At 33.4% G+C, this 21,909-nt stretch overlaps 2 protein-coding genes across 2 annotated transcripts in view; both read right to left on the bottom strand.

Annotated features, from left to right (window-relative positions):
* LOC111058949 (diphthine--ammonia ligase) overlaps window positions 1–21,909 on the bottom strand; it is a 75,710-nt gene that overhangs the window by 34,218 nt on the left and 19,583 nt on the right. The window contains exons 4-5 of the mRNA XM_039437254.1: window positions 19,231–19,304; window positions 18,394–18,577 (exon numbers count right to left, since the gene is read on the bottom strand). Coding sequence (XP_039293188.1) covers window positions 18,394–18,577; window positions 19,231–19,304 — 258 coding nt within the window. The remainder of the gene's footprint in view (window positions 1–18,393; window positions 18,578–19,230; window positions 19,305–21,909) is intronic.
* LOC120353587 lies at window positions 562–3,644 on the bottom strand. The gene is made up of 2 exons (XM_039437921.1): window positions 2,408–3,644; window positions 562–1,230 (listed from the first exon to the last, which is right to left on the bottom strand). The coding sequence occupies exons 1-2, from the start codon at window positions 2,756–2,758 to the stop codon at window positions 832–834; spliced, it is 750 nt and encodes a 249-aa protein (XP_039293855.1). The 5' UTR covers window positions 2,759–3,644; the 3' UTR covers window positions 562–831.

Consider the following 21,909-nt stretch of genomic DNA (forward strand, 5'->3'; position numbering starts at 1 on the left):
AGTCAACAAAAGAATTTGTTGAAGAATTAAAAATTGATCCTTTGAGTGGCTTTAAAAATGTTACACGAATTTCTTGTCATGATTTTGAGTACCTTTTGGGAAAAATTGGACCAATTATTGCTAAAAGAGACACAAATTATAGACAATGTGTTTCAGAGCAATTGAGACTCGCCATAACATTGAGATATCTAGCTACTGGTGATTCTTTCGTAAGCTTGATGTATTTGTTTAAAGTGTCTAGACAACTGATATCTTGTATTGTTCCCGAGGTGTGTTATGCTTTAATCTCTACGTTGAAAGAAGTCATAAAGGTAAGTTTGTACAATTACCCAATAATTAAGATTTAAGGTGAGGGGTGGGGAGGGGGAATAACACGCATCCTCCATTTTTCCCTGTGTGCTCTTCAAATTATATTATAAAATAAATATTTTATTATAACAATATAATCATAATAATTATAAATATATTCAATATTAATTTTCATTTCGAATTTTTGTTCAATCTTACTTTCGATAACGATATTAACTCCTGTGTGTGCAATATTTCTATTAACATCCACTACAACTTCACAATAACAAGTAACGTTTTGTGATGCATGTTATTACCTCTCGCCTCTAACACAATAAAATAAAAAATAAGTAATAAAAAATGTTGATTTATTATATAAAAATTATAATACAAATTTTATGTAACTTTCAATGTAAATTTGTAAATTACTTCATGTACCACGAATCGTCTACAGAATATTCCGTACTTTGATGGTCCACCCTTGTATCATTTGGGTTAGCTGTCGAATATAACTCATTGGACCGTGAAGATTGAGAATACTTGTCACGGTATGATGGCTCCCCCCGAATATGGTGATGGCATTGGTGTAGTATGATACTTTCCAATGCCAAGTATTGCATCATACAATAAGTTGTCGATATCTCTTTGCACTAGAAGTTTTATGCGATCATTTGGAATTTGCCGCAATTTAGCTGCGACACCAGTAGAAAAAACTTGTATCGCGTCATTATTTGTACGGTCAAGTTTTTCTTGCATATCTTTCATGACTTCATAGGCTTCTGATACCATTGCATCGTTTTTATTGTGTAGTCGCTGTCTTTTAGCTGTAGAACGCTTGATTGGTAGATTGATTGATTGTAGTGAGGTATCAACAGATTCCTTTGCCACTTGTTCATTTTCAGTAAACAGTTCTTCTCCACCTTGTTGTTGCATTTCAGTTAACTGAAAATAAAAAAATTGTTTCAGTTACCTAATACAAAAGATGAATGGATGGAGGTGGAACGTGGATTCAACGATTTATGGAATTTTCCTAACTGCCTGGGCGCAATAGATGGAAAACATGTTGTCATCCAAGCACCGAGAAATAGTGGAAGTGACTTTTTCAATTACAAATCGCAGTTTAGTATTGTACTTTTTGCATTAGTTGACGCTAAATATTCTTTTATGTATGTGGATGTAGGATGCAAAGGAAGAATTTCAGATGGGGGTATTTTTAGTAATAGCACTTTGTACAATAAACTGCGACAGGAACAATTAAATTTACCACCGCCTTGCAATTTACCAGGGAGAAATAAACCAATGCCCCACGTGATTCTGGCCGACGATGCTTTTGCATTAGACATAAATGTGATGAAACCTTATGCTGGAAAACACAACTTGGGAAGTAAAGAAAGAGTTTTCAACTATCGTCTAAGCAGAGCGAGGAGAATAGTTGAAAATGTTTTTGGAATAATGTCCTCCGTATTTCGAGTTTTAAGAAAACCTATGTTACTGGATAACGAAAAAGCTCAAATTATAACGTTGACATGTGTTCATCTACATAATTTTCTGATAAAGTCGCGAACATCATCTACACTGTACTGTCCGAATGGTTCGTTTGATAACGAAAATCTGGATACACGTGAAACCAATCCAGGATCATGGAGATTAGATAACACCCCAATGGGAAATTTATATTCATTACCACAAATGAGTCGTAGATTAAGAAGTGATGCTAAAGAAATCAGGGAATAATTTGCAAACTATTTTAAATCAGATATAGGAATGCTGTCATGGCAAGAAACTGTTGCGTAATCCAACAAAAGTGTACTTGTACTTAATGTTTATAGTAGCAGACAATGATGTCATTCAAACATTGTATGTCAACTAATTAATAATAATTTAAAGTTTTATATTTTTATTTGAGAAGTTATTCTTAGCAAGATTTTTGTATAAATAAAATAGAAATGATAAATGAAAAAATAATATTTTTTATGATAATGAGCTTATTATCAATAAAGTCATTAAAAAAGAGATAGTCTGTTATTAATAATAATTAATTTCTTAATACTAAATTATAATAATAATAAATTTATGTGATGTCAATTTTGTATTATTCATACATGAAAATGTAGCTCACCTGATCATTTATGTCGTCTAGTGTGTTTATGCTTTCATTGGGCTCATCTCTGTCGTTTAAAAATTCCAAGTGTTGAAATCCGAACCACTTTGGGATGTACACTTCAGAAGCTGCAGAGCCCGTACGTTTTGAAGCTTTAATTTTTTGTTTCTCCCGTCGAAACTGTGCCAATATTATCTTCCATTTCCGCAGAACCTCTGTTGCATCACACTTGAAAATTTCACTAATCTTATTCATTGCGTAATGTTTTTTATTTCTATTTTTATAGTCCACATGACACACATCCCACATGACTGGCCTCATCTCTATTTCATTAATGAAACTGATAATTTTTTCATTTGTCCATTCCATTTTTCAAAGAGGAATATCAAAATATAGAAAAGTAAAAATTGAACGGTCAGACAGAAACACAGGTTACGCACAAAATGTTTTCGCTCCGGTAGCAGAAGCTAAAATGAAGTGCGCAACAATGTTGACGAACACGATGTTCTCCCACCATCAAGACAAGTGCTGCACAAATTGTACGCGCACAGCCAGGCAGAGTGCGCGAACATTGTGCGTGTCTCAAAATCTGGTCTGCCATCTTGGATCCGCCATTTTGAATGCAACTTTATTTTTCTAAATAGGAAGGTGGTCATGCGATAAACGATTTTTATACAGAATTTTAAGAAAAAATTAATGGCGAAAACCGCACATCGATATCGCAAACCGTTCAGAAGAGAACCGTTAATGTGAGATATATCAGATTGGTTTTATCACCAAAGTGTTTTAGAATTAACCAAACTATGATGTTCGAGAGAATCATCACATTTCTACCACTCTTTTCATGAATTATTCAACTTCAAAAACTTGAAACATACATTTTTTCGGGGGCAATATTTCACTTTCCACCCTGTAAATGTATTCGCAGTAAACATACACTAGTGTTATTGGTACAGTGTTTTATAATATTTCCAAAGCTTTAAAATGACATCTGGTAAGGAGTCTGGTGAGGCTGTAAGTCCATTATTCCACGGTTGGAGCGTAATCGGAAAAAGAGAGAAAAGTACTGTTTGCAGCGGAAAACACGCTTTTTCTACCAAATGCCAATCCCAACAATTAGAAAACCGTGTAACTCATGACTCCTTGAAGGTACAAAATTGGGAATGATATCAATCTGTTTTTAATGATGAGTAGTAAGAGATTTTACATAATGGCAATCTCAAAAATGTTTGTTATCATGAAAAAAACAAGATGGTAGCAAAAATATGTCGATTTTCAAGAACTCGTATGTAATTCTAATAATGTTGAGGATATCGGATCAATTCAGCCATCTGGAAGCTCCAAAATAATCATACTTCAATATCCGAAAGATTTATCTAATCCCAACAACTTTTACTATGGTGAATATAACTTCAAACTCTTCAAATCAGATTTTTGGCCGCCTTCTTGGATTTTTCTATGATGACAAACATTTTTGAGATTGCCATCATGGATAATCTATTTCCACACATCTTTACTAAGCTATAGATACCATTTTCAAGTCTGTACCTTCAAGGGGTCATAAGTTACATGGTTTTCTAATTGATCAGGTTTGGCATATGATGAAAGAAGAGTGTTTTCCGCTGCAAAAAGTGTTTTTTTTTTCTCATTTTATAATGGCACTCCAGTCGTAGAATATGGACTTACAGCCTTCAACTAGATGTCATTTTGAAACACTGTGTCAACAATATTGATGTTTGTTCACTCTGAATACATTTACAGGATGAAAATAGTTATTTGTGCAACTAGTGCGCAAAGTGACAGTTTGCTGCACCGAAAGAAACGTTTACTGGAATGGCTTCTTGAGTGCAGCAGAGGAACTTTGTGCACATATTTCACATTAAATTTTTCCTACAGTTACCATTGAATATGAAAAGTGGAAGTGGGTAATTATGGATAAAATGATGGCTGAAATCCATCAAATGTTTGTGTGTGTGATGCTGTTATTAATAACAACCTTAATTCATTTAAAAATTAATAATCCAATTGAAGTTGAAAATTGTCAGCCAAAGTTCTCATTTTAATTCATTCAAGAATCAAATAAAATACAGATAAAACAAAAAATTCGCATTCAAAATACATGCCAACAGCTGGTTGGGATGGCTGCAAGATGGCTGAACCGACAAGCGTGAGACCTAGCGGGAAGAATCGTACCTAACTTTGTTTCATCCATCTAAAAACAGTATTCAGATATTTAGACTTATGGTTAACTAAAATTACCGAAAAATACTATAAGTAAACTAGAAAATATTTATAAAATAACATAGACAACAGAAAATATTTTAGTGTAGTATATTCTAATGTTATTTTTTTGACATGGATTTCCAACGTAATTATTTAACCTGAAAATTCGAATTTCATAATGTGTGTTTGCTACATTTCTCATTGCTTGGAGTTGAAATAATTATTACTGTCAATAGAAAATAAACATGATTTATTATTGAAAGATGAGAAGTTATTATTTAATTATGATTTAGATAAACATTATTTTTGTTTTGGATTTCAAGATTGGGATTTTATCATAAATATGTAGCCATACAGCCATTGATGATTCTTATCTAACCACAGACATTGTTACCAACTTGATTTTTATTTTCCTGCACTGGTGCTCCATATAACCTACTAACTATTTTGCGTTGTCATGCTGCAAATCTGGAGTACGCAAAGTAATACTTTGCGCACTAGAGCGGAAACGTGATTCTTTGCAGCCTGCAATCAGTGCAGAAATGGTAACTTTTCAAGGTATCTGTAGGAAAAAAAATTTTGTGCCAAAAAATCTGATTTGAAGAGTTTGAAGTTATATTCACCATAGTAAAAGTTATTGAAATTAGAAAATTCTTTCGGATATTGTAGTATGATTATTTTGGAGCTTCCAGATGGCTGAATTGATCCGATATCCTCAACATTATTAGAATTACATACGAGTTCTTGAAAATCGACATATTTTTGCTACCATCTTGTTTTTTTCATGATAACAAACATTTTTGAGATTGCCATTATGTAAAATCTCTTACTACTCATCATTAAAAACAGATTGATACCATTCCCAATTTTGTACCTTCAAGGAGTCATGAGTTACACGGTTTTCTAATTGTTGGGATTGGCATTTGGTGGAAAAAGTGTGTTTTCCGCTGCAAACAGTACTTTCCCTCTTTGCACGATTATGCTTCAACCGTGGAATACGGACTTACAGCCTCCAACCAGATGTCATTTTAAAGTTTTGGGAATATTCTAAAACACTGTACCAGTAACACTAGTGTATGTTTACTGCGAATACATTTACAGGGTGGAAAGTGAAATATTGCCCCCGAAAAAATGTATGTTTCAAGTTTTTGAAGTTGAATAATTCATGAAAAGAATGGTCGAAATGAGACAATTCTCTCGAACATCATAGTTTGGTTAATTCTGAACATTTTGGTGATGAAACCAATCCGATATCTCTCACAATAACTTAATAGCAAGCGATATAAAAATTTCTGTAAATAATGAATGTCATCTTGAATTTTTCAATTATGTCGGATATTTTCGTTGTTTCCATCATCAATATACTTTATTCGGCTTGTTGTAACGAAGAGATTGAGACCATTTGCAAGTCTCTATTTTAAAGTAGTCATGGAAAAATCGATTTTATAGTTCTAGCTTGTTACCTCAAGCATATGGAAACATGCACCAGAAATCTTGCCAGGTTTTCTTTGGAGGGCGCTGGAGAACTCATTTTTTTACATACAGCGCATGAAGATATATCGTTCCAAAGTTGAAAAAACGCTTTAAATTTCATAGATTTTAAAATTTCTCTGTATCTCTTGCAAAAAAAGTTATAATGGAATGAAATTAGAAAAGATTTAGAAAAAAGTTTTTTGGGCTCTTGAAGGTTATAACTGATAAAATATGCATTTTAGAGTAAAATTTTATAGGATAAAAATTGTAGAGGAAGCTTTGTAGAATATTTTCGTCTAAAAAACGGTTGAATATCTTGAACGGTTGTTGAAATACAAGCGATATAGCAAAACCCTGAAAATGTTGGCGGGCATCTTTTTTTTGCGAGGTGTTTGCCTGTGATTTCGACTTATCATCATCATCACGATCATCATCATTTATTCTGCTAGACCTAACGAAGAAATTGTGACATCTTCCACGGCTGTTACCCAAAAATGACCACGGAATGACATTTGCGCCCGGATTGAATGTGCGAATATAAAGTGGATTAAGTGATAAATACCGAAAAAGTTGAGTTTTCCAAATTTTCTATTTTGACTGTAATTTTTATATATGAAAGCGGAATATACTATCTATATAGGAGATATGATAAATGGAACAATTACTATTGAAGATATAATTATTTCAGATTGAATTTGTTCAATTTCATTATGAATTAGTTAGTTACTCTAATGCCTGGTTGCAGAGTCGTTACATTAAATGAAACATAGCTATGTAAGACATAGTTTGAAATCACTGACATAAATGGTTGGTCATTGCACAGTCGTTTGCCGAAGCCCATTTAGCTATATCTCGAATTAGCATCACACATAAGTCACACTGCAGCTCTATTCACTTTTTTCCGTACATGCTTCCATCCGACCAATGTCTTGGCATCGGGCAAAGTTTCAATCGACATCACTGTGAACAGACCTAAAAGACCTCTCATAAAATTGATAAACAATATGGCGACTCTTGGCTTTTGGTCAGATTTCTCACCATATTTAGCGATTTAGAGGAACAACTTTTGAAGCGAAGAAACACGGAAAATTCCAACTTACCGCTTTGACAATAAATCATTCTAAAATTCGACAGAAATTTCATCCAAAATAAGTTGATAATTATTATAATAATTGGTTTTCAATAATCATGTGGGACATAATTATTATAACTGACCGAACGCAGTGAGGTCTATGTATTAACTCGAATTTTCTTTTGTCTGTCTGTATGTAACGCGATTACGGCCAAAAGCGTTGATAGAATTCTATGAGATTTGGCAGGAATATTCCTTAACTGCGCGTCGAGGTATACACAAGGTTTTTTGAAATTTTCATTTTAAGGATAATATGAAAAGAAAAAGAATTCCTCCATACTCTGATATGACTATATATATCATCTACTTTGAAGATAGAATCAATCAGACTGCAGAATTATTCAAGGTACCTAGAATACAAGGTCGATGCGACTTGAAAGTTATGTACTTTTTTAGAAAAAGACTAACAAAGTTGCTCGAGAAAAATAAAGATAAATATTGTATATGACCGTAACACACAACTATCACCTGGATAAAGTATGTGGATATGTGTATATATTTTTTTCCTGAATTAAGAGTGCACTCCTAAAGGATTCAGATGTTGAACCGGCAAGATGTTCTACTGATTCGTAATATACAGTAGACTACACAGACAAGATATAACGAATTTTGAGAGAAATAATATTATAATCCAATAAATGTTTTCACGTTTTTAATGCCTTATTCAATTATCGATTTACCAAATTCATTAGCATTGAGTAATTGAATTACAAAAGAGCCAGGGAAGGCATGTTGATTTTCAATAAGAGATCAACAGGTATTCGATGTGTAGGCTCTTACAAAATCGATCATTCTCAAAGATCCAGCCATCCAAAAAATATATAGCCGTCCAAAGATATATTGTTTAAATCGTGGGGAATGTCGATGGGACTTGAAAGTTTTGTACTTTTTGAAAAAAAACTTACAAAGTTGCTCAATTTAACATTGAAAAGATAGGAGGAATCAAAGACCTTGAAGATGCATAGACTCACATGCAGCGCTAGTGTCGTACTTGGAATTGAAATCGACCATTGAGGGGGCAACCTAAAAGATTATAACATACATCAAACCAATGCCTTTGTAGTCTATAATATTAGAAATATATTATGTATAATATCTCGTGCTAAAATACCCCAATGGCGGCCTTCAATTTCAAGTAAGAGCTATCAATGGGAAGGCATAGGCATTATGGGTCTATATCTCTTTAAGGTCTTTGGGAGGAATAGACTTTTAGAGCACCAATGACGTCACACCGACCAGCTGGTTTGGATTTGTTACTGCGCATCTTTTCGTGGCCACTACCTTATTCTAGATACATTGGAATTATTCATGATCAATGAGCTGACAAGTGGATTACACAAATGGCTGGAGAAGTGTCTATTTCACTTGACACTGGTGAGCGAGAGCGACACAAGAGAAATGCACTATTATTTATTGTACTTCATAGCTGCTCTTTCATGAGCTGTCTCATAGTCTCATATATATAGCGCAAATTCGAGCGAGACTACTACACCTCAGAATTTTGCATTTATTCTGCATTCATAAAGTAGTAGTTCTGTGAACAGTAGACCTCACGCAGTATTCTCATCCACAAGTACCAGATGTCAACTGTTTTAAATGTTAACAAACTCAGTTCACATTTGAATTTGTATTCCATATGATATAATTCATCCAGTTCCGTGATGATCTTTCTATCTGATGGAAATTAATTTTTTAGAATCAAAAATATTATAATTTCTCCAGCATTATTTAGTTCATTTGTTTATTTTTATTCACCTATCAAATTAGTTTTTTCGAATGTGAGAATATTGATACTGATGGGCACGCATAATAATACCATGACTGCAAAACAAAATATTGAAACCAAAGACCTTAAAGCTGCGATTAGACCAAATTTATTGAAAAAATGTTAATAACTCAATCATTTTAGATTATATTAGATTGAACATAACTTATCATACACATGATGAACATATGTGTTTGTCAACTTCCGTTCAATCTAATAGAATCTATAAGGATTAAGTTATAACCATTTTGTTAATAACTTTGGTGTAAACCCAGCTTAAAGATGCATACCTATTTAATGTTTTTGATTGAAACTATAGACCTTATACAAATACAGTAATAGACTGGCTTCTCCACACATCTGTGTAACCAGATGTCATTTTAAAGTTTTGGGAATATTCTAAAACACTGTACCAATAACACTAGAGTAGGTCTACTGCGAATACATTTACAGAGTGGAAAGTAAAATATTTTCCCCGAAAAATGTATGTTTCAAGTTTTTGAAGTTGAATAAATCAGGAAAAGAATGGTCGAAATGAGACAATTCTCTCGAACATCATAGTTTGGTTAATTCTGAACATTTTGGTGATGAAACCAATCCGATATCTCTCACAATAACTTAATAGCAAGCGATATAAAAATTTCTGTAAATAATGAACGCCATCTTGAATTTTTCAATTATGTCGGATATTTTCGTTGTTTCCATCATCAATATACTTTATTCGGCTTGTTGTAACGAAGAGATTGAGACCATTTGCAAGTCTCTATTTTAAAGTAGTCATGGAAAAATCGATTTTATAGTTCTAGCTTGTTACCTCAAGCATATGGAAACATGCACCAGAAATCTTGCAGGGTTTTCTTTGGAGGGCGCTGGAGAACTCATTTTTTTACATACAGCGCATGAAGATATATCGTTCCAAAGTTGAAAAAACGCTTTAAATTTCATAGATTTTAAAATTTCTCTGTATCTCTTGCAAAAAAAGTTATAATGGAATGAAATTAGAAAAGATTTAGAAAAAAGTTTTTGGGCTCTTGAAGGTTATAACTGATAAAATATGCATTTTAGAGTAAAATTTTATAGGATAAAAATTGTAGAGGAAGCTTTGTAGAATATTTTCGTCTAAAAAACGGTTGAATATCTTGAACGGTTGTTGAAATACAAGCGATATAGCAAAACCCTGAAAATTTTGGCGGGCATCTTTTTTTTGCGAGGTGTTTGCCTGTGATTTCGACTTATCATCATCATCACGATCATCATCATTTATTCTGCTAGACCTAACGAAGAAATTGTGACATCTTCCACGGCTGTTACCCAAAAATGACCACGGAATGACATTTGCGCCCGGATTGAATGTACGAATATAAAGTGGATTAAGTGATAAATACCGAAAAAGTTGAGTTTTCCAAATTTTCTATTTTGACTGTAATTTTTATATATGGAAGCGGAATATACTATCTATATAGGAGATATGATAAATGGAACAATCACTATTGAAGATATAATTATTTCAGATTGAATTTGTTGAATTTCATTATGAATTAGTTAGTTACTCTAATGCCTGGTTGCAGAGTCGTTACATTAAATGAAACATAGTTTGAAATCACTGACATAAATGGTTGGTCATTGCACAGTCGTTTGCCGAAGCCCATTTAGCTATATCTCGAATTAGCATCACACATAAGTCACACTGCAGCTCTATTCACTTTTTTCCGTACATGCTTCCATCCGACCAATGTCTTGGCATCGGGGAAAGTTTCAATCGACATCACTGTGAACAGACCTAAAAGATCTCACATAAAATTGATAAACAATATGGCGACTCTTGGCTTTTGGTCAGATTTCTCACCATATTTAGCGATTTAGAGGAACAACTTTTGAAGCGAAGAAACACGGAAAATTCCAACTTACCGCTTTGACAATAAATCATTCTAAAATTCGACAGAAATTTCATCCAAAATAAGTTGATAATTATTATAATAATTGGTTTTCAATAATCATGTGGGACATAATTATTATAATTGACCGAACGCAGTGAGGTCTATGTATTAACTCGAATTTTCTTTTATCTGTCTGTATGTAACGCGATTACGGCCAAAAGCGTTGATAGAATTCTATGAGATTTGGCAGGAATATTCCTTAACTGCGCGTCGAGGTATATACAAGGTTTTTTGAAATTTTCATTTTAAGGATAATATGAAAAGAAAAAGAATTCCTCCATACTCTGATATGACTATATATATCATCTACTTTGAAGATAGAATCAATCAGACTGCAGAATTATTCAAGGTACCTAGAATACAAGGTCGATGCGACTTGAAAGTTATGTACTTTTTTAGAAAAAGACTAACAAAGTTGCTCGAGAAAAATAAAGATAAATATTGTATATGACCGTAACAAACAACTATCACCTGGATAAAGTATGTGGATATGTGTATATATTTTTTCCTGAATTAAGAGTGCACTCCTAAAGGATTCAGATGTTGAACCGGCAAGATGTTCTACTGATTCGTAATATACAGTAGACTACACAGACAAGATATAACGAATTTTGAGAGAAATAATATTATAATCCAATAAATGTTTTCACGTTTTTAATGCCTTATTCAATTATCGATTTACCAAATTCATTAGCATTGAGTAATTGAATTACAAAAGAGCCAGGGAAGGCATGTTGATTTTCAATAAGAGATCAACAGGTATTCGATGTGTAGGCTCTTACAAAATCGATCATTCTCAAAGATCCAGCCATCCAAAAAATATATAGCCGTCCAAAGATATATTGTTTAAATCGTGGGGAATGTCGATGGGACTTGAAAGTTTTGTACTTTTTGAAAAAAACTTACAAAGTTGCTCAATTTAACATTGAAAAGATAGGAGGAATCAAAGACCTTGAAGATGCATAGACTCACATGCAGCGCTAGTGTCGTACTTGGAATTGAAATCGACCATTGAGGGGGCAACCTAAAAGATTATAACATACATCAAACCAATGCCTTTGTAGTCTATAATATTAGAAATATATTATGTATAATATCTCGTGCTAAAATACCCCAATGGCGGCCTTCAATTTCAAGTAAGAGCTATCAATGGGAAGGCATAGGCATTGTGGGTCTATATCTCTTTAAGGTCTTTGGGAGGAATAGACTTTTAGAGCACCAATGACGTTACACCGACCAGCTGGTTTGGATTTGTTACTGCGCATCTTTTCGTGGCCACTACCTTATTCTAGATACATTGGAATTATTCATGATCAATGAGCTGACAAGTGGATTACACAAATGGCTGGAGAAGTGTCTATTTCACTTGACACTGGTGAGCGAGAGCGACACAAGAGAAATGCACTATTATTTATTGTACTTCATAGCTGCTCTTTCATGAGCTGTCTCATAGTCTCATATATATAGCGCAAATTCGAGCGAGACTACTACACCTCAGAATTTTGCATTTATTCTGAATTCATAAAGTAGTAGTTCTGTGAACAGTAGACCTCACGCAGTATTCTCATCCACAAGTACCAGATGTCAACTGTTTTAAATGTTAACAAACTCAGTTCACATTTGAATTTGTATTCCATATGATATAATTCATCCAGTTCCGTGATGATCTTTCTATCTGATGGAAATTAATTTTTTTAGAATCAAAAATATTATAATTTCTCCAGCATTATTTAGTTCATTTGTTTATTTTTATTCACCTATCAAATTAGTTTTTTCGAATGTGAGAATATTGATACTGATGGGCACGCATAATAATACCATGACTGCAAAACAAAATATTGAAACCAAAGACCTTAAAGCTGCGATTAGACCAAATTTATTGAAAAAATGTTAATAACTCAATCATTTTAGATTATATTAGATTGAACATAACTTATCATACACATGATGAACATATGTGTTTGTCAACTTCCGTTCAATCTAATAGAATCTATAAGGATTAAGTTATAACCATTTTGTTAATAACTTTGGTGTAAACCCAGCTTAAAGATGCATACCTATTTAATGTTTTTGATTGAAACTATAGACCTTATACAAATACAGTAATAGACTGGCTTCTCCACACATCTGTGTAATCACTTGTCAGCTGATTTATGATGAATAATTCTATACTCTGATTTTTACTCTAATATTGGCGTATGAAGGAGGCTCCTTTTTCCTTTTATATTATCCTTGAAATGCAAAATTTCCAAAAACCTTGTATATACGTCGACGCGCAATTTGAAAAGGAACATACCTGTCAAATTTCATGAAAATCTATTACCGCGTTTCGCCGTAAATGCGCAACATATAAATATATAAACATTTAAACATTAAGAGAAATGCCAAACCGTCGACTTGAATCTTAGACCTCACTTCGTTCGGTCAACTAATGCACTAATGTGTGTATAGGGCATTCCTATTGCTTTCCCTCTTAAATAAATGAGTATTTCTTAATTTGAATAGGCTAATAATAATTATTGTACCTGATAAACTAAAATTCTGAATAAAAGAAATTGGAGATTAAAGAAATGTGTATGATGTTAAATATTGTCTGCAATTGAAATAGTTGTTGATTTAATAGTTGATTAATTTTTATGATAAATATTGTCCACAGAAATAATTAAATGTTGAATAAAAATACTACGAAATTGTCAAATATCAATAATAAATATCAATAATTGAATGAACATTAAAAATAAAAATTATATAAATAGATTAAATTAATTAAAAATAATTAAATGAACTGAATAATGCTGGAGAAATTGTAATATTTTTGACTAAAAAAAATAATTTTTAAATATTTGAGCAATATTTTCATCACATGGGAAGATTATCACGGAAATGGATGAATACAAATAATTCAAATGTGAACTGAGTTTGTAACATTTCAAACAGGTGACATTAGATACTTGTGGATGAGAAAACTGCGTGAGGTCTACTGTTCAGAACAGAACTGAAACAGAACTAGTTAAGGTTATATAACAATTCGATTATATTGGTTGAGCACCTACAAGTAATGAGGCTACAATAATATGAGTTGTGGGTAGCCAAAATACTCTTTAGAAAATAAATACTTATTATACTTCTTAGTAAGCTATACTCGGTGAAGATAATTTACTTTATGTGACAACTCATATTATTTACTTATACAGAGTGTTCTGAAAAAAGTGCCATTCCTCTCATCAAAAGAAGAAAAAAGTTCCAATGAACTGATACCCTTGCTTCATCTCGAAACCACTAGATCGCGCCAACCGCTCACTACCTGAGCACAGAACTCTAGCCTAGGCGGCTAAGGGAAACTAACATGGTTTACTGGTGCGTGGTGTAGCTAGTGGGCCCTCTCCAGCCGGTGCCGACGTTCTGACGGCCTACGACCTCGCCGCATAAACAATCATCACCAGGACTCGCCTTCCCACAGGCGCTCCTCCCGCTGGAAATGAGACGACCCATCGCTCTCCCGCTACTAGCTCCAGGCCAATATGCATTATCCCCACAGCCAGGGATAACATAACATAGGTCCGAAAATGCTTGGTTACCAAGTTATATGAATGAAAGATTTCATCTGAATTCCATTTACCCTGCCAAAAGGAAGCCCTACGAGTATTTGTTTGCTTTTAATTGAGATGTAAAATTTAGTGTACTTTATGTAAAATGACCTGAAAAATAAAACCGTTTCCAGACCTTTAGCTACAGTAATTTCCAAGATATGTGACGAAATACGCGAAACTTTATCCCAAAAACAAGTTCCTTCAAGGTTTGAAGCAGATTTACTATGTTAAATGTATAATAAACACAGACATTCTTTTTACATAACTTGTAGAAAATTTTATTTTGAAGAGAAAGATGTAGAATAAGTCTATAATAGACAAACGCAACCTTGGAAAATAATCCTTTATTACATAACAAACTGTTGGGACGTGATATCAATGTTTCCCTTGTTGTCTGGCATTTGTGTGGTGGAGGGGGCAATTGAAGGGTGATGCGCATAGCATAATTGCACCAGTTGCCGACTGTCAGCCCAATCGAACAGCTCACTTCTCGTTATGTCGATATATTTCAAGTGATCTATTGATTTATTATGATTTATTGCAAGTCTCCTCTCGTCTCAAATCGTGATCTGGACCTGGGATCCTGGAAGCCAGGAGGACTTGGACATGAAGGTAGGCCTATGTTATTGTGCACTTAGCCATTCAAATTGTCTACCTTGCTACCCGATGCCAGATAACCCAAAAATGTTCTCGCTTGTAATTGATACAGTCCACAAACCAGAGTGCGGTTTGAGCCAGCCTCTGTTGATTGAACAAAAACACATGAAAAAATATTTTAAGCTCTCTATTTTTCATGCGTTTTGTAGGTTTGTTTATTATATACTTATTCTACATCTTTCTCTTCAAAATTAAATTTTCTACAAGTTCTGTAGAATTTTTTTTTGTGTTTATTGTACATTTAACATAGTAAATCTGCTTCAAAACCTTAGAGGAACTTGTTTTTCGGGACCAAGTTTCACGTATTTCATCACATATCTGAAAATTTCTGGGAATTTTTCAGGTCATTCTACATAAAGTACGCTTCATTTTACATCTTAATTAACAGCAAACATATACCCGTAGGACTTCGTTTCGGCAGGGGAACTGAAATTCAGACGAAATCTTTCACTCTGTATAGCTTGTAATATTATGTCTTGCAGAACCATTATGCTTTTAATTTTAAATTATCCGCCTATGATATTTGAACATTTATACCAACTAGGCTATTGATTACCTGAAAATCAATACCAAATTGAAACCAAGTAATATATTAACTGAAATAAATGAATAAAATAAATAATAAAGACTATGAATATCAATACAAATTTATTTACAATGTACACATTTATAATTTATATGCTTTTTACTTTCTAACAAATGTATATTTTCTTGAACTGTATGAAAATGTTGAAAAGTATATTTTGTTGCTAATCTGTTTTTACTACGTTAGAAAGAAGAAGCTGAATGAGTTGTTTAATTTTTCTTCTGATGATTTCATTGTTCTTGAGTTCTGGTTGTTCATTTTGATCTTATTAAAAAAAAGTTTCGTTGTGTAAAGACTTTTGTGATTTCAATATTTTTTCTAAAAACGTTCCAAACTTGGTAACTAAGCATTTTTGGACCTGTGTTAATAAGAACTTTTCTTCTTCTTTTGATGAGAGGAATCACGCCCTGACTTATAGGCACCTTTTTTCAGAACACTCTGTATAAAGATAGTTTTTCGTAAACAACTTTTAAAACAAGCTATCATAACCTCTAAAATGCATTTGACGGGAGTAGATAGTAGAGCACGAATTTGGGCCCATAACTCAACTAAACGTTGTTAGCTATTGGAGAAATAAATAAGCTCCTTCTGACGACTGTGCAACAAAACCATGTGTCTAATTGGGCGCTTTTAGTTATATGTGAGCTATAGTTAACTTTGACATCCGTGCAACGGAAAGTGGAGTTATGGCTTCGTAAATGAGCTAACTGTCTGTTTTTAACTTTATGTGACGACTCTGGGCATGAATTTTACATTGAAGCTATACAAATTAAATAGACCTAGATTGCAAGATATAAACAATAATTTATAAGCACCTCCCAATTCCTGATTATTGATAAATAGAAATCAATATCAAACTAACCAATCCAACTAAAATGGAATTCGAATAACATAGTTTGGAAATTTTTTCCGTTGAACACAATCTAATATTGAATAGAATATTTCCAAGCACTTCAACATAAATTTGACAAGCTATATTATGAACAGTTATATGTTTTAAAATCATGCAAACATTGGCTCGATCGAATAATTTCAATAGAGAGAGAAGATCAAACAAGAAAATAGATTGCTTATTTCAAATAGAATTATTCTATACATTAAGAGGATTAATAATATTTATATTTTATATTATATAATACCAGATACACAGAAGGCATTTCTGATTATATTATAATTAAATCGGATAACAAGTCGATTCAGAAAGTATTACGGGTTATTAAAGATTGGAAAGGAATGAACGTCATTCAATAAAACAATAGAGTTAAAAATTCTAATTATGTGAAAATTCTATTTATAAGAGATCATAAGAACGTTTAATAATATTATTATACGATTTCAATGATATAATTTGAGAGATATTTTGATCAATAAAATGAAAAATTATTAGTTTCTTAGCAATCTAGTGAAACATTTCTAAAGATGCACATTTATTTCAACCGGAATTACAGAATGATAGAATAGAATGAGAGGAAATTCAAGTTCATCAACAATTGACGAGCTACAATTCAAAAACAACAAACAATACATCAATTCTACGGGGCACACATCACAAAGCACATAAAATATTCAAATTAATTGTACAACACAACAATAATTATTTCTACAAAAATGTGCAAAGTGCGATTAAAATAATTAATTGGACAACACAATCTTCTACTGGACGCATCAGTATGTAAAGAGCATATCACGATTTAAAATCAACACCATAAAAATAATTAGGAGTGAGATATTGTTTTACTGAAAGAAAGTAGGAGCATATATGCAAACTCAATTAACAACACTACTGGAACTTGTGTAAAATATATTGGATAAGAGTATAATCAACAAATTCAGAGATTTAAGGATTTTTACGAGACAAAATCAGGGATTACACTAACGTAGTAAGATTCATTCCAACCAGTCACCATTAGTTGAATGGAATGCATTGATCGAATTTATCAGGAATGCTGGCAATTTGAAATGAATCTCACTGAAAAACATGGTTAATTGGGAGGAGATTAATTTATCTAGAGAAAGATCAAGGTAATATGAATAATAGCAAATAGATCATTCCTAAAGAACAAAACATTGAGAAGATAACACTACTTGATGGATTATTGTCACATAAACTAAAAATCATAAATATACATATAAAAAATTATTGGAAGGTGTTTTATTCGATATTAAAAATGGAATACAGTAATTCTACAGGTCAATAAATTTTGAAGGTATTTTTACACAATTGAATAGATAGAAGATTAGATGAATAGTAGAAGAATAAATTTAATATTATTAGGCAGAAGAAAAATTATTCTCAATATTCTGAAGGAACGATCACAGTATTATTAAACATTTCAAATGAAGAAGAAAGCAATGATATAATTAAGAAAGTGTTTTAAATACTACAGAAAAAACTTGAATAATATTTAGAGAGAAAAGTTATTAAACAATTATTCTTAGTTCAAGTACTAAAGAAATAAGTAAACAATATTCAGAAGGAAAATTATGAAACGATTACACTACTGATTAAATTATCAAGTGGAAGGTAAATAATTAATATTTAGAAGGATAATTTATTATAAAACGATTACAGTACTAAATAAATTATTGAAAATAATATGAATATCATAATACTGGGAATGGAAATAAATATATTACTGACCATTTTGACTAGATGAGGTTGTATTTCGGATATCTTCTTGCCAAGATGTTTGGACGGATCGAGGCCCAGGGCTGCCACCTTGATAATAACAGCTTCCACACTGCAGTCGATCATTTCCTGTAGAAGTTCGGCCTGGTCTCGGCGCCACAGGTAAGCTAGTGCTACCAACCCTAGTCTTGAACACCTGAAATTAACCCCAAAATTATTCTTAAAGTATAATAATTGTTAACTGTACAATTGAAAAGGGAATAGCAGAACGAACGTAGAACGCTACTGAAATAATAGGAGATAGCAAAGATTAAGACAGTAGTATAGGTACCGTCTATTTTCTTTAAGGAGGTTTATACATAAAATATGTCCCCAACTTACTACCAACCTCACTAAGTGCCGTTCGCACTGTTCCAGTTTAAACGAAGTTTCATTTTTAAATGGATAAATAAATATCAAGTCTCGTTTGCTATAATGTAGTTCATTTTTTGTAAGCCACTAGCTGATTCAATTCCGTTTAATCTTATCATCTCTACATTAAATTCAGTTGAAGCTTTTACTGTGCAAATTGCCCTAGTTAGACAGCACCTGAAGCATGTTTGGAAATCATCCTCGACTTTCAACCAACAGAACAAAATTGAACAATACCTGGTCTGGTAAAGCAGCCCAAGCCAGTGTTACCAAAATTGGGAAAGAGAAGTTTCCGAAAGTTTCTCATTTTATTGAATTCTAGACTATTACCATATAATAATTAGTTTTGGCTCGGTAAGATCTAAATCACGTATTCAAGCAGAGACTCATGCGAATCTCAAAATTGAACAACTTTGAAAAATACTTTCAATTACTTACACATTTTCTACACGAATTCGTTGATAATCAGAAAGCACAGCGCCTACAGCCACTGCTTCAATATCAATTTCATCCTGAAAAATAAAACGATAAATTTTCTTTAGAGATCGCATAAATTGCAAAAGAAATCAATAAATCTCTGGAAAATTGTTTCTGGGAATTCTTATTACTCTTAGGGCCAAGCTACATGAAGCATTTTTCCAGGCGTTTTGCACTGGCGGTGAACGAGTCGGCAGGGCAGGAAGCTCTCCGATTGACTAATTATAAGCTGATTTCCGAACGACAATCCAATCAGGATGTCATTGGCATGTGGAGAATGGCCCCAGAGAAGAATTCCATACTGCACATGACTGCCAAACACCGCATGATACATCATTAGAAGTCTCTTGAGACTCAGGAGGCTTCTCAGCTTTCTGAACAGGAAGATTACTCTGGACAGTCTCCTGCATACCTGGTCAATATGCGGCTCCCAACTTAATTTGGCATCGATTCCAAAGCCAAGCAAAGTGACTGCTTCATCCCCTGGAGTGTGGGTGCTAAGAGTATAAAGCATCTCCTGTGTCTTGGCCTCGTTCAACTTGAGTTTGTTTGCAGCAAACCACTCTTTAGCTTCCAGGGGTCCACTGCCCTTACCAACTATGGTAGTATCATCAGCAAACAGCAGATTAGTATTCTGTAGGTGGAGATCGTTGATGAGTGTGAGAGATAACAGCGGCCCAAGCACAGATCCTTGAGGAACTCCATGTGTTACTCTCCTTTCCTCTGAAGTGGCACCCATCACCGACACAACCTGCCTCCTGTCGCTTAGATAGTCTGCCACCATGCTCCATGCACTGTCCCTGATGCCATACCTATGTAACTTGTCCAGCAGGATGTTGTGCGACACGCAGTCGAAGGCTTTGGTCAGGTCACACAACACAAGGTCAACCGATTTGCGCTCCTCGAAAGCCACATTTATTCTTTCGACCAATGAAAGCAATGCAGAGGTGGTAGATCTGCCTTTCCTGAAACCATGCTGCATATCCCCCATCAGGCTGCTCCTCTCCAGATATACAGTCAGCTGCCTCAACATGGACGTTTCAATGATTTTACCCAACACCGGTACAATTGATATTGGTCTGAAGCTGCCTACATCAGTAGGATCACCCTTCTTGAAAATCGGGACTGTCTTTGCGATCTTGAGGCAGTTAGGAAAAACACCTTCCATGAGGCAGCTGTTGACCAGTGACAGCAGAGGTTCCATCAATACCCATATCAATTTTTTCAACAGGAACACCGATAGGCCATAGACGTCCTGGCTGTGACTTGTCTTGAAACCCTGAACAGTGCTCATGTTTGTCAACATTATTATAATCCAGTATTTTCAAGCTTCTTAAGCATTTCTTGAACAATTTTCTACTCTATAAATTTGATCTTGTCAGTGATATTTTTTCATAAGACACGTAATTATAATTCAATACCGGCAATAATTATAACTGCAGAATATTTTTTCAATGCGAGAGGTTTTAATAAAATCAGCGAATCAAACAATCTTTCTCTCTCTCTCTCTCTCTCTCTCTCTCTTAGACGAGTTTTCCCTTTATAAAAGCAAATTTGATGAATCATTGATTTGAAACAGAGCCACCGCCGTTCTGTATTATCATTATTATTGTTAATAATAGTTTTATTATTCTTATTCAAAGAAATAAAACAATAGCATTCGAAATAGATGTAGTCAACTCTTCATCTACCTTTTTTCACACATCTCTTTCAACTTCCCTTTATCACCAACTTTCTTACCCAACTTATTTTAACTATTTATCTATCTATCTTATTTTAACTATCTATCTATCTTCCAACTTATAGGAAATACTGACAAATTTTAGTGAATCACACTCCTCTTCCTTCTTCCATCTCTTTCTTTTTTCTTCTGCTTTTTCATCCTCTAATTCTATTTTTTCTTTACTTTTTTGTTGAACTTCTTCATGATTATATCTTTTCCTTTCCTCAACTGCACTTTCACTTTCATCTTTCCAGTAGAGTGTTAGTGAAAATTATATCCATGATAACCTTTTCCAACGATCATGAACGGTTTAAAATTGGCGGATTTATGTAGATATAGAAAAATATTGTATTATCGAATACAAATTGCATTTCAACTTCAGACCGTTCATTCATTTTTAAAATTTCACTGTAAAGAATTAATTGAAGTTAGCTGTATCGTTGATATTATGAATAATTATGAACCAACGATCATGATGTTACAAAAATGATTACGCGACAGCTGCAACTCTAAACTCTAGATTAACAATGAGAAAGAAAGAAATGTACAACACTATTCATTCATTTATTTTGTAAAGGCCAACTAAGGACCACAGTAATTCACCATTAACCATTATCATAAACGCTATAATTATTATTATTTACGTTGGTCTCCCGCTTTCGACTCCAATACTCTTTCATCCTCACACTCTGAGCGATTCGTCTTTTTAACGACCAAGTTTCAATTCTGGGTTCTTCTGGGAAAACATCAACTTTAAGCTGATTCCGTAGCCCTGCTCTGATTAGTAAATCTGCCTCTGTTATATTTAATTTTTGCATATCCTTTTTAGACTCTAAAAACCAGTTCAATTTGGATCTTCCACTTATTTTCTTGGGGGTTCATGGAAGTTATTTACAGTTCCACCACATGACAAATAA

Source organism: Nilaparvata lugens, chromosome 11 (genome assembly GCF_014356525.2).
Source record: "Nilaparvata lugens isolate BPH chromosome 11, ASM1435652v1, whole genome shotgun sequence".
In the NCBI taxonomy this organism is placed as follows: domain Eukaryota; kingdom Metazoa; phylum Arthropoda; class Insecta; order Hemiptera; family Delphacidae; genus Nilaparvata; species Nilaparvata lugens.